This window comes from Lentinus tigrinus (genome assembly GCF_003813185.1).
Source record: "Lentinus tigrinus ALCF2SS1-7 unplaced genomic scaffold L226scaffold_1, whole genome shotgun sequence".
Taxonomy (NCBI): domain Eukaryota; kingdom Fungi; phylum Basidiomycota; class Agaricomycetes; order Polyporales; family Polyporaceae; genus Lentinus; species Lentinus tigrinus.
Genome location: NW_027137910.1, coordinates 1,112,321 through 1,125,533, shown reverse-complemented (window position 1 = coordinate 1,125,533; position 13,213 = coordinate 1,112,321). Strand labels below are relative to the sequence as shown.

The window sequence follows — 13,213 nt, the reverse complement described above, 5'->3', positions numbered from 1 at the left end:
CCACACTCGCCACCCCACTCCGCAACACAAAGGCGCCCAAACACTCCGTGCACAAACACGCCACAACAAACTATCATATTGTCCTCTCGGTCCGCTGAATGGACTCGACTCCCTTCCTTCGCGATGTCTGGCAGAGCGGGGCAGAGACGGGACCGGCGGCGGAGCGTCGGGGCGATATAGGCGCAATTGTCCTTTTTCATGAATGCACTTTCTTCCAACAAACTCACCAGAAACCACACCGCACTTTGGTCGATGGCCAGTCGCAACACGCACTCCTACTGTATATCCAGTGTAAGCTAGTAGGGCATCAGGCGCCGCAACTCCCGAGCATCGTGTTCAATCTCGTCTCCGTCGTCCTCCGAGTCTGCCGCCTCCGCCTTCGTCTCACTAGTGTCTTCCAGCTCGCCCACCACCTCTTCCAAGCCCACCCGCATCCGGATCCCCCGTTCTATCATCGTGTCGCTGAGGTCGTGCAGCTCACGCACCTCGAACACCGCCCGGAGAGGTCCAAACGCCAGTAGATACAAGTCTGCATGCAGCCGGAAATGAGTAACTCGGCATTGTTCTAGCGTACACGCGCCGCATACCACGCACCTTTCACGAGCGGACATTCACTAAGCGCACGATACAGCACCTTCTTCGCCCGCCCCGGCTGCCCCGCCCGGATCTCGAACGCGACATAAAGCTTCCACAAGATCGCACTCCCCCGCGTCCTGTGAGATAACGATCAGCTCACTTGGACCGCCGGCGAGCCCGAAGTCGAGAGCAAACGCACCTGTCGTCTTCTACGGCAGCAGCAAGTCCGTTCCGGATGCGTTCCACCTCCGCTTCCCAGCGCCCCTTCTCCCAGTTCGCCACCCAGACCTCCGCCACCCGCCTTGTGACCCCTTTCTCCTTCCCGGTCCCCTCGGTCGTCATCTCGCCCAGCATGGTCCGCACCCGGCCCCAGATGCCCTGCCCTTTCTCTGCTTCCAAGAATATCCCCATAATAGCAGTGTTGCTAGGGTACACCTCCACCGCCCGCTCAACGCGATCGCGCAGCAGCGCCGGAGGCGTGGGGCTCTTCAAAACCGCAGCATGGTTGTAAAGCAGAGCGAGCGCCGCCACAGTGAGGCTCTCGTGCGCGGGAGTGCTCGGCTGCAGCGCATCGAGATACGAGTCGAGTACGGTGAGGGCCGCTTGCGGGGAAGACGACGTCAGCAGTTCTAGGAGGCCGGCAATTTTGATCCACGGTTCGCGTTCCCGCCAGGGAGCCTGCAGCAGCTCTTGAGTCAGCAAGGACTCAAGGTGGCGCTTCGCACGTAAGAGCGCGGTGCCGCCTGAGCCTGCAACGCCGGATGACATGAGGATGACCTGCTGCGCGACGTCGTCGTTACGTGCGAGCCATTCCATCTGCGCCCAGTCCCACCAGAGGGTACCCGATCCGGGGCTGGTTTGATGGGAAGCGATGAGGATGGTTTGGTAGACCTTCCGTGCATCGTTTAGTCGACCGCGAAGGGCTTCCAAGCGGGCATGGGCTGCCCAGTGAGGCATAGACTCGCGTGCGTTGGCAAGCAGAGACTTCGAGACCTTCACCGCGCTGTACGAACTTGTCAAATAGAGTTTCCATCAAGACAACGACGAGACGTACCTCTTGAGGCTGATAGCGGCCTCGAAGGCTAGGTTGAGAATGTCCCATTCGGCATCCTCGGCTCCTAACCTACAGTGCCTGAAGATCTCTCGAGCGAGACTAGCATCAACGCCCTGTACGTCCTCACTGGTCCACATGGTCCACTTGGTTGAGCCCAAGGCGTCCAACGGAGCAATGGTCTCGTAGCCCCAGTTCTTCACCGGCCCAAACCCGCTGCCGTACTCCCTCTCGCGCCCGATCAACACTCCCGCTTGGGCGTCAGCAGTGATACGCTTCGCGGCAGTGTCAGCAGGAAACACGGATGCCAGGTACGACGGGGAGACCAGCTGCGAGCACGCCCAACGGTCGTCCGAGTTGTCCTCCGGGCGCTCCGAGAGCGACGCCACGAAGCCAGGAACCTGCAGACCCATGAAGGCAAGCCAGACGCGACGGAAGACATCCTTGGCACGAGGCGTGCGCAGAGGCAGAAGGAGCGGCTGAACATCGGACAAGAGCACCACCGCAAATGGGTCCGCGTTCTCGTCATCGTCGGAAGGGCGGAGGGACAGGGTACGCGTGCGGTCTGCCAGAGTCTCGGAGTCTGCCCATTTCGAGTACGGGTCGTGGCCACGAGGCTCTCCTTCGCTGCGCTGGTTCGGCGGAGGTGGTTGCTCTGGCCGCCCTGAAGCCTCCCAGGCTGCCCAACCGGATGCGCCTGGCTCGCCGAGACGAGGTACTTCTGAGTCCCAAAACTCCTCCAGGGCGTCCAGTTGGTCGTTGAGTGGTTGGTCGGATAGTCTCTGCGGCATGCAAAATAGTCTGAATGAAGTGAGCACAAATTCAGTAGCGTACTGCCAGCCCACTTACAACTCTGCCTGAGCTTGGAAGAGGGCATTGGCTCGCTCCACGAAGCCTGTAAGAGCATGCGGTTATGAGGCTTAACTGACTTTGAACGAGCAACCACTTGAAGGAACACGCTTACCTGCATCTCTGAGTGCGACGGCGACTCGCCACATCACCCTCAACTGTCCGACATCATCACCGCGCGCCGCGAGTGCCTTCGTGACCAGGGCCGCATCGTCGGCGAGGTTCTCTAAAATGTTGTTGACATTCCGTATCCTCCAGTCCAACCACTCGAGCCAGATCTCAACGTCGTCAACCTTGACCGCTGCCTCCCATTCATCTGCCAGCTTCTTCGGCTCCCATACGTCCTCGCCCGCCTTGAGGTACTTGAGGCGTAGAGTCTTGGAACGAGCATTATTTGGGTGCTTTGCAAATGCTTTCTCAAGTACAGCAAGAGCGAGCTTAGCACGTGTCTGCTTTGCGTTCTTCATGTTGAGTGGGGCAGTCGCCACATTGTGGGCACATAAGGCAAGCCATGACGGGATGTCCTGAGGGTTGGTTTGGACTTTGGCATCTAGAGATGAAATCATGGCTTGGCGGGCAGTTATACGTGTCGTGCCTGTCTCGTCGTCCTCAGAGCTCGCGCTCTCTTCAGATACATCCGAGTCGTCCGAGTCGTAGTCGTGCTTTGACTGCTCTATGTCGCGGTATCGCTGGTGATCATTTCGTGGGCGATTTGTGGTCAAGGACAGGAAGCCGTCAACTTCAATGTACTTGTACTTGTCTTCTGAGGATGCCAACAGTCGACGCTTGGGTTCGGCGGCGAGCAGACGACGGGAGTGCGAGTCCGTAAGTGCGGGCATCTGCACGCAAACCTTTCTTCAGTACCCATCTTTACTAGAACGCATGACAGCCAGCGTACCCTGCGTCTGCCAAACGGCGCGACTTCGACGCCTCCTCGTCCTCGGTGCACGACGGACAACGCGGGACTCAGGCCGAGAACCTTCCGTCCCCCTTACGTTTCGTTAGTTGTCGCTGACATGAGCTATGGGCCACTTACAATCGACCAAGCGGTACTTTGGCACGTCTCCCGCATGTAGCCCACCATACCGCACGTTCAACGGGTCCCCCTTCCGGTCCGTGAAGTACACCAATCCTTCCTTCGCACTCGGCCGCACCGCGTCCTCCTCCTTGAACCGACGGTCTTCTTCCAGCTTTCGCCGCTCGTCGTCCATTTCCATGTATTTGTCTTCATTGCGGTCGCGCTTGCTCCGGGACCTTGAACGAGACCGACTTCTGTGCCGCGCACCTTTAGTACTCTCCCGCTCGTGTTTGTGCTTCTTCCTCTTCCTCTCGCCATCGGCATCCCTTTCTCTGTCTTCTTCCCTCTTAGACTTCTTGTGGTGCTTCCTCTCCTTCTCCTTAGATCTCTCTTTGTCTTCTCTGGAGGAACTGGTGGGGCGTGTGCTAGGGCCCGGGTCGAGATCGGGAAACGAAGAGAAGGTGGGCGGAAAGGAAGAGAATGATGGTGCAGACATAGACCTCGACAGACGAAGCAGTGGAAGTTATGGTCATTCAACGCAGCCAACGCCGGGGACGGGGAGATACCAATGTAGTGCAGCCTGAGTCCAGCAGCTAGAGACTTGAACGCAATGGCCTTTGACGCCGGCCTAGTGCCTACCTCGATTTGGCAGGTTCTGTTGATTAACAACCACACCGACAACCTTGAAGATCGCATACATCTGGGTCCGGAAGCGGTTGGGTACTCCGACAACTTATACATCAAGATATTATTGTGAACTGAAGGCGACGGGGCATTGGTATCATCATATAGCAGACAGTACATAACATTACACAGAACGGATTCTGTTACGCCAACCAAACCGAAGAGCTTTGCCCCAATGTCAAGGCTCGCTCGTCCATCCTTCTCCTCACTGAGCAACAGAAACACGGAGCGGCATCACAGAACCGAGCTCATACAACTTTCCGCGAACCACAGGAATCATCAGACCAGCAGGGAGCCGCACGATGTCGTAGTCTTCCTTGGGACGAGCGAACTCGAAATTCTCCAGCAATTCGGCGGACAGCGCTTGCATCTCAATCAGGCTGTGCGATATGTTAGCATAGGAGTACCGCACAAGTGACATATTCTTACGAGAATCGCCAGCTGTACAAAGCTGTCATCAGCGCGTCGCCCAAAAAACGAATAGACATGATACTCACCCGATGCAACCTCGGATACCAGCAGCTGTATCCTTGATTTGAGACACAAAGATCGGAAGAAGAATTACACATTGCACTTACAAAAGGTCATCCTAGCACAGGTTCAGTCTACGACGATGCTCGAAATACAGGTGGACTCACAAGTTGCCAAACACACCGACCCTAGTTTGCTTCGTGGGGTCGATCCGCAGAAAACGGTCGGGGTTCCACTCGTCAGCATCCTCGCCCCACACCGAGCGGAGTCTGTGCGCAAGATGTTAAGCGACATCGCGATTACTGGCTACTGCCCACCTGGACGGACGCACCTGTTGTAACCAGCCAGCGAAGCAACTATCCATTGCCCAGCCTTGATGGGAATTGCGTGAATTTCCTCCCCGATCGCGGAGATGATTGGCTGGGACAGCGGCAAGACGTCGTCCTTGAGCGCGTAACGCTGTAAGTTGTAGACTATAGGGTGGAAGCGAAGCGTTTCCTGATGTTACCGTCAGTGAGCTGTTGTAGACCCTCCAGATATCAGTGAAGTGGTTGCGTACCTTGATAGCATTCATGACCGTAGTCATCGAGTCAAGGTCTTCTATGGAGAACCTACTATCGCCGCGCGCATGCATCGCCTGACGAGCCGCCTTAATTTCAGCACGCATCCTGGCTTGGTAATCTGGATGCTTGCTCAGTTCGTAGAGCATCCAGGACAGTGTGCTAGCGGTGGTCTCATGACCGGCGAAGGTGAGAGTCTGCATCTCCGCGACCATCTCGTCCTCGGCCAGCTGGGTCTTGGGATTCTCAGAGCTGTTGGCCTTGACTGGTCTTGAATTGAGCCACTGCAGCAGACGACTATTAAGGGAAATGCTCACTCAAGATACTCATTACGTCCTTGTGTGTCTCGGTCTTGCCGGAGCTAAGCACCTCCTTCGTCTTCTCGCTAAAGAGCTCTTTGCCAATCCCGCTGACAATTTGAAAAGTGCGACGGGTCCGAGTGTGCTCCTTGATCGGAGTATACTGTACGATGTGAAGGAGGGAGTCCGGGAGGTAATGCCACAAGCTCCGGTAGAGGATTAGCCACTTTGAGGGGTGTAGCCCGGTGTCGATGCTGTGGCAGTGTACTTTACATGTTAACAACAGACGCTGTCAGGTTAATGACGCAGAGGAACACGCACAAGAGATTTGAGTACGCCTTCAACAGGCGACTCTCCGTGTTGCTCAAACCGCCGTAGTCGTAATCGAACGCGGCTGCTATATGTTCAACATGGCTCAATTCCCGTGACCGCGGTCACTCACCTTGTCCGATAATATCCAAGGTTGTTCTGGCTAACCACTTATTGATGAATACGGTCTTGTCCGGATCATCCGTGATTTCCGGCTTCAGCTTCTCGCACATCTACAGGCCGGAAGGTCAATCTCGATATGGGTTCATTATTTCCAGCTTTATGAACGCACCTGGAGACCGATGTCCTGAAACAGGCTTAGGAACGTCCGGAGCTGAGGAGCGCTGAATGCGGGGTTCATAATTTTCCTGTGTCGCTGGTGTGCTTCACCTAAGAACCGCGAATGCCAATCAGAATGAGAGGTCAAGACGGCAAACGGAAAGAAGAGGTGATACCTTCCACAGCTACGATGCCTGGACCGAGAAACATCTTGGTGATCATCTGGATATCCTTCCGCTTGCCGTAGTTGTAACCCGACTTCATGAATATGTGCTGCATCGCCTGGAGGTGGCCTGTATCAGCCCATGAGTTCTTGACTAAGCGGTCTTTGACGCACCTTAGGATCAGCGGTCATGAGCTGCTGTGTCTATTGCCACCGAGACGTTAGCACAAGGACATGATGGGAACCTTGCGAAAAACATTCCGTACCCCCAAATGACCCCCAATACGCCAAGTGGCGCCGTACTCCTTCATCCACTGGAAGTCCAACTCTCCCGCCTCATTTTGGCGTGTCAGCTCAACATCGTGACCTACAGGATGGGCGGCGTGAATACTACATAACAATACGCTGGAAAAGGTCTGCGTACCGTGCAGCCAAGAGGGGGTCGGGGGACCGCGGATGTTGTCCAAGCTCCTGTAGCGACGGCGACGTACGATAGCAACGAGTATCGCGACGAAGGAGAGGCCCGCCGCCAGTAGCAGGGGTTCCATGATGACTGCCAGGTGAGCCTGTGGTGGAAAAGGTCAAGGTTTGACGAGCATCCCACAAAACTATAGCCCACGCTTTGTATGCGGGGTGGCGTCGCAGATGACACGACGCATCTGACGGAGAAAAGGTTCTTCGGGGCGGCGGGACACACGCTACACCGCCTACAGCAGCCGTGGGCACGTACCAGGAGAGAGCTGGCAATGAATAGACTGCTTTGGTGACACCTGAGCGGCGTGTCAATAGTCAATAGTTACCTATGGAAGCTCAAGATGCATTCGCTACTCACGCTTATCGCTTAGGGGGCCAACCTGAACATGCTTGGAACTCTCGTTTGTCAAGGCGCATTAGTTCCGAGAAGGCAGGGGCTGCGTGCACAATGCTCACCTGACCTCTGCGAATAGCAATATGAGAGCCAAGGCGGTATTTCAATGGGGCGGCCTGAACGTCGACTGCTCGAGAGCGCATAATCACACGCACGGCGGTGGGGTGAGAAGGGAAGTAGGACTTCACTATCACTGAGAAGGCCAAACTCGATTTGTGAGGATGTCCCATCGGGCCGGATGTGAGAGCAACATTCGCGTAAGAACATGTAGTTCCTCGTGCGAATAGTCTTGTAGCGCCGATACATCATAGGTTAGACGCAATCGTCAACGTTTGTTTGCACTCGAGTCGTGGTTGTTTTGCTGTAAGTCGTAGTCCGCTAAACTTGATCGTGATATAAGACAATTTGGCGCGAGTTCGGGCCTGTGAGAGGCAAGACATACATCGCATATAAATCGCACTGGTGGCCGAAATCCTACTGCGTCCAATGACAATAACCACGACCTACGGGATAGCTGCGACGGAGAGCGGAATAACCGGGCCAAGGTTCCACTTGCCGCGCACCATGGGGACCATGAGGCCGCCAGCTGGGATGCGTTGGATATCGTACGTCTCGTCCGTGGGCAGCTTGGACTCGAATCTTTCCAGTAACTCCGAAGCGAGGGCTTGCATTTCAATAAGCCTTCGCAGCAAGCTCATTCAGTAATTGCTGATAGGCACTAGTATATGGTGGAGACTTACGAGAAACGCCATCCAATGCAAGAGCGGACACCACCGGCTAGTATCGACGGTATCAGCGGAGCCGTTCGCGTAATCACGATGATATGTACTCACAGAAGGTTGCCCTGTTCGGGAAGTCTGTCAGTATTGATAGGGGTTACGCATAGGTTGGTACTCACAGGTTCGAATAAACCCCCACTTTCGTCTGTTGAATGGGGTCAATGTGGAAAAAACGATCCGGGTTCCAGACGTTGAGATCCGCGCCCCACACAGAAGGAAGACTACCACGGTTCTGTCATCCTGATGTGCAAGTGTCAAGAATTGAGCACTCACCGGTTGTATGCACAGAGGGAGAGCTTGATCCATTGTCCAGCCTTGACCGGGATTGCGTCAATGACTTCCCCGGTAGTGCTAACAATGGGCTCTTGCAAGGGGATGACATCGTCCTTGAGCGCGTAGCGATTGAGGAAAACACAATGGGGTAGTAGCGCAGTGTTTCCTACAGAGGGTTATTAGCGGGATTACAGATACTGACACGTCACGGGAAAGTGGTAAAGACATGAACCTTTATTGCGTTGTTGAGCAAGGTCAGCGAGTCAAGGTCTTCGACGTTAAAGCGAATATCTCCACGGGCACGCATGACTTCCCGTCGGGTCCGGACTTCCGCGCGAAGTCTTGCCTGGTATTCAGGGTGCCTAGCCAGCTCCAGGAGCATCCACGACACCGTGCTTGCGGTCGTCTCGTGTCCTGCGGTAGTGAGGGTCTGCATTTGCGCTTTCATTTCCTCATCGCTCAGACGGCCCCGAGGCTCCTCCGCCGCGTTTGCTTTCACTGGAATTACCGCCGTGCATCAATAACACATAACACGCCTTATCAACTAGGCGTACGTACCAAGTATGCTCAGCACGTCCTTGTGTCCCTCCTCGGCCTTCTCCTGCACCTCCGAGCCTTTCTCCTGCAGCAACTTGCCCGAAACCTCCTTAAAGAGGCGGCTGGTGCGCCAAATACGTTGGAGCTCTCGAGTCGGGGTGAGTACAAGAATGTCGAGAACCCGATCGGGAAGGTAATTCCACAAGATGCGAAAGAAAAGCTTTGGCTTCGTAGGATACATTGCAGAGTCGACGCTGTCAGAACCAGGAGGTGTCAGTAATCGTTCGCAACAATGACTAGACATAGACCGCGTACAATAGAGTACTGTACGACTTTGACAAGGCATTATCCGTCTCATCTAAGGCGCCGTAGTCGTAATCAAAAGCAGCTGCGAGCACGTCAGTCGATCTCAGTCCACCTAGTCGAGCACAATGTTGCCTCACCCTGGCCGATGATGTCAAGAGTAGTCCTAGCCAGCCACTTGTTCACGTGGACTATCTTGGTCGTGGTTTCGATAAGCTCCTTGTTCCATTTCTCGCAGAGCTAGAGATCGACGGTCGGCGAGTTTTTTTCCTACAACAGGTTCACCTTCTGTCCTATTTCTTCGAACATTGGGAGAAAAGTACGCAACTGAGTCGCGCTGAAAGCAGGATTCATGACCTTGCGCTGATGTTGATGTATCTCGCCTTCCAACGGTGGTCCTCAGTCTATAAAGCATAGAGTGATGCAAGCGTTCTTACCGACAACCGAGACAATGGGGCCTCCAGAGAATAGCTCCAACATCTTCGTGGTGTCTCGCCGCTTGGGATAGTTGTAGCCAGACTTATGGAGGATGTGCTGCAGAGCCTAACAGCCGCATGACATTCACAGTAAGCAGGGGCGGAAAGAGGTCGCATCGGATGTGTCTACCTTTGGATCGGCCGTCATGATCTGATCGCCCTAGATCACACGAATTTCAGTATACCCCTCTCAATTCAGCAGAAGAGAGCAGATACGCACTCCGAAAGGACTACCAACGCGCCAGGTGGATCCGTACTCCTTCAGGCAGGCGAAGTCGAAATCGCCGGTTTCCTGCTGACGAGTAAACGCGAATTCATGACCTGTGCAGCAAGTCGTCACATAGATGCTCGGAAGGGCGAACGCAGTCGACGAGTGGCTTACCGAAGGCCCATGAAGGAACTGATGGTCCTCTGATGTGCTTGAGCGATCTGTAGCGGCGGCGCTGGATGGCGTGTGCCACGACCAACACCGAGACGATGGCCGGCAGGAGCAGGGGATGCATTTCGCTGGAATATGTGGCGACTTGGACCATACGTCGCTTTCCTGGGGGTCTTTGTAGTCTCGAGTACGGGCCGATGACCTTTTAGCTATTACTGATGGGGCTACCCGTTGTTCAGTTGCGTGGTAGCTCATCCCTGGTCTCAACCGGAGTCAGAGACTGCTGCCACGATTGTAGTCTTGAGGGCGGGCCGATGACCCTTTGGCTATTATCGTTCCGCGGAGCTACGGCAAGGGCAGTCATATCCAGCGGTAGTCTTATCCATCAAAGGATGCTTCTGTGCACACAGCGCGTGCTAGTGCAGTTAAGATCTGATGACTGCAGTGCACGAGGAAAGATGCACCCACAGATGAATACGACTGTAAGTCGCGACCCGCGTGACAGCCGAGATTGCAGTGCCAAGCGGGACACGTTGCTATGCAGTAATAGTCTACCGTCTGTGACTGGTAGAGCGTAGTGGTTGAGGATCAACAAGGTCCAACTCCGACTTTCCCGGACTGGATATGAGCGCCAATGAGCCTTCGAAACGCGTATGCCCAGAGTCCCCCAGACGACCTTCTCACCAGGACACCTTGCCACACGCAAAGAGCGACTCGGTATGTGCGGTACTTGGATCATGTAACATGCACCAGAGTCAAAATCGTAGTGATTGACAATTGCGGACATCGTGGTATAATAGTAAAACGCTACTACCACCTACGGCACAGCTGTGACGCACAACGGCATCACCGAGCCCAGGTGCCACTTGCCGCGCACCAAAGGGATCATCATACCAGCTGGTAAGCGCTGTATGTCGTACACCTCGTCCTTCGGCAACGAAAACTCGAATTTCTCGAGCAACTCCGAGGCGAGAGCTTGCATCTCAATGAGTCTGCGCAACGATCAGTGTGCTTAGTACCGAGGACGAAGTGAATGGTAGTAGTGTAGACTTACGCGAACCGCCATCCAATGCAAGAGCGTACGCCACCAGCTAGTATGGAAGATGTCAGCGGGCCAGAGAACATGATAAGTACGACACTTACAGAAGGACACACTGTACAGGGAAATGATTAATCACAACAGCGATCATGTATGTATTCACACTCACAGGTTCGCGTAGACACCCAGCTTCGTCTGCTTGGTAGGGTCGATGCGGAAGAATCGATCCGGATTCCAGACATCAGGATTCTCACCCCACACAGAGGGAAGACTGGCAGAATATTGTCATTCTCCGCGCACACATTACCTGCGCCGGACACCTACCGGTTGTATGCACAGAGGGAGAGCTTGATCCATTGTCCCGCCTTAATTGGGATTGCGTCAACGACTTCCCCGGTAGTGCTGACAATGGGCTCTTGCAAGGGGATGATATCGTCCTTGAGCGCATAGCGATGGAGATTCAACACGATGGGGTGGTAGCGCAACGTTTCCTACAACTGGTCGTTAGTGGATTGTAATGATCGACACATCACGGGAGAACGGTGTTGACACGCACCTTGATTGCATTATTAAGCAAGGTCAGCGAGTCAAGGTCTTCGACCGTAAAGCGGATGTCTCCGCGAGCCCGCATTACTTCCCGGCGGGCTCGAATCTCCGCACGAAGTCTTGCCTGATATTCAGGGTGCCTAGCCAACTCCAGGAGCATCCACGACACCGAACTTGCGGTTGTCTCGTGTCCTGCGAGGGTGAGGGTCTGCATCTGCGCCTTCATCTCTTTGTCACTGAGACGGCTCCTCGGCTCCTCCGAGGCGTTCGCCCTCACTACCGCCGGAGTTACTTTAGTGAAAAGGAGACACACCAAAGACGCGTGCTTTGACGTACCCAAGATGCTCAGTACGTCCTTGTATCCCTCCTCGGCCTTTTCCTTCGCCTCCGAGCCTTTCTCCCGAAGCAAGTTCCCTGCGACCTCACGGAATAGACGACTAGTGCTGCGGACACGCTTGAGTTCTCGAGTCGGGGCGTTCATGAGGATGTTGATGACCCAATCTGGGAGGTAATGCCACATGATGCGGTAAAAGAGCTTTAACTTTGACTGATACAACGTAGAGTCGAGGCTAGTGACACACAAGAGCGTTAGCGGTGCGTTTGGCGACATCAACAGACCCATGACTGTAACACGTACAAGAGAGTGCTGTACGATTTTGACAACGCATTCTCTTTCTCATCAAGGGCACCGTAGCTATAGTCAAAGGCAGCTGGCGAGGAATTCAGTGTATGCTCTGGTCAGCTGAGAACGCGCAAGCTCACCTGCGCCAATGATGTCAAGTGTGGTTCTAGCCAACCACTTGTTCACATAGACAGTCTTATTTGGCACGGTGATTACCTCCTTCTCCCACTTCTCGCATAGCTGAATATGGATCGTTGAGAAGACTCGCCGATTCAAGCCGTACGGAATATTCTCACCTTGAGGCCAGTTTCTTGGAAGAGCGGCAAAAACCTGCGCAACTGTGTCGCACTGAAAGCAGGATTCATGATCTTGCGTTGACGTTGGTGGACTTCGCCTTCGAATGTACATTAGTATCGTGGAGCACATGATGACCTAGAAAATTCTTACCAATAGCTGAAGTAATACCAGGGCCTCCAGAGAAGACCTCGGACATCTTGCTCACGTCTCGCCGCTTGGGATAGTTATAACCGGACTTATGAAGGATGTGCTGCAAGGCCTGAAACCCCAATACTTCTGAGTAACAGCGACGGCGAAGAGTTGTAAGAACTCGCTCCTACCTTCGGATCCGCCGTCATGATCTGGTCGCCCTAGATTGCACTGCGTTCAGTATCCGACTAGACCAGGCGGTCTGGGACGCACTCCGAGCAGACCACCGATGCGCCAAGTGAGGCCGTATTCCTTCACACAGGGGAAGTCGAACTCCCCTGCTTCCTGTTGACGAGTAAGCATGTACTCATGGCCTGTGCAGTATGTGGTTAGTAGAGTGCTCGAGTTGAAAATTCCGACCACCCATGCAGCGATCACTCACCGAAGACCCAAGATGGCACTGGGGGCCCTCGGATGTGCTTCAGCGAGCGGTAACGGCTACGCCGGACAAGTTCTACAACGATAAGCACAGAGGCGAGCAAGAGTAAGATCACAGTCTGCATGTTGGAGACGTAGAGGGCGTACGTTCACCGAATCCGGCGGCCGCGGGATCTATGTAGCCTGGGAGAACGGGCCGACTGTAACGAAGATGACGCGTGTGCTATTAGTCTGCGGGCCCGTAGAGCCTATCAAGACCTTGGTATAC

At 54.5% G+C, this 13,213-nt stretch overlaps 4 protein-coding genes across 4 annotated transcripts; all 4 read right to left on the bottom strand.

Moving 5' to 3' along the window:
* Positions 1–226: 226 nt before the first annotated feature.
* Positions 227–4,073, bottom strand: L226DRAFT_528170 (DUF1740-domain-containing protein). Its single transcript, XM_067679283.1, has 8 exons — positions 3,513–4,073; positions 3,375–3,466; positions 2,592–3,315; positions 2,477–2,522; positions 1,631–2,428; positions 776–1,579; positions 595–713; positions 227–529 (listed from the first exon to the last, which is right to left on the bottom strand). Exons 1-8 carry the CDS (start codon positions 3,685–3,687, stop codon positions 297–299), a joined length of 2,991 nt encoding a protein of 996 aa, XP_067542531.1. The 5' UTR covers positions 3,688–4,073; the 3' UTR covers positions 227–296.
* A 310-nt stretch (positions 4,074–4,383) lies between these two features.
* L226DRAFT_564600 (cytochrome P450) lies at positions 4,384–6,807 on the bottom strand (the record flags this gene model as incomplete). Its single annotated transcript, XM_067683663.1, has 15 exons — positions 4,384–4,558; positions 4,608–4,619; positions 4,676–4,700; positions 4,757–4,767; positions 4,817–4,918; positions 4,981–5,147; positions 5,209–5,474; positions 5,527–5,762; positions 5,830–5,902; positions 5,951–6,050; positions 6,110–6,207; positions 6,273–6,378; positions 6,434–6,463; positions 6,526–6,626; positions 6,684–6,807. The coding sequence occupies 15 exons, from the start codon at positions 6,805–6,807 to the stop codon at positions 4,384–4,386; spliced, it is 1,626 nt and encodes a 541-aa protein (XP_067542530.1).
* Positions 6,808–7,630: 823 nt separating this feature from the next.
* L226DRAFT_564599 (cytochrome P450) lies at positions 7,631–9,998 on the bottom strand (the record flags this gene model as incomplete). Its single annotated transcript, XM_067683662.1, has 14 exons — positions 7,631–7,808; positions 7,868–7,904; positions 7,961–7,971; positions 8,026–8,127; positions 8,180–8,292; positions 8,412–8,677; positions 8,738–8,970; positions 9,032–9,104; positions 9,160–9,259; positions 9,305–9,402; positions 9,457–9,562; positions 9,626–9,655; positions 9,716–9,816; positions 9,878–9,998. 14 exons carry the CDS (start codon positions 9,996–9,998, stop codon positions 7,631–7,633), a joined length of 1,569 nt encoding a protein of 522 aa, XP_067542529.1.
* A 599-nt stretch (positions 9,999–10,597) lies between these two features.
* On the bottom strand, positions 10,598–13,085 carry L226DRAFT_607172 (cytochrome P450). Its single transcript, XM_067685752.1, has 14 exons — positions 12,950–13,085; positions 12,781–12,881; positions 12,699–12,728; positions 12,529–12,637; positions 12,378–12,475; positions 12,222–12,321; positions 12,097–12,169; positions 11,796–12,028; positions 11,470–11,735; positions 11,238–11,404; positions 11,083–11,184; positions 11,018–11,028; positions 10,929–10,965; positions 10,598–10,866 (listed from the first exon to the last, which is right to left on the bottom strand). The coding sequence occupies exons 1-14, from the start codon at positions 13,068–13,070 to the stop codon at positions 10,692–10,694; spliced, it is 1,623 nt and encodes a 540-aa protein (XP_067542528.1). The 5' UTR covers positions 13,071–13,085; the 3' UTR covers positions 10,598–10,691.
* Positions 13,086–13,213: the final 128 nt, after the last annotated feature.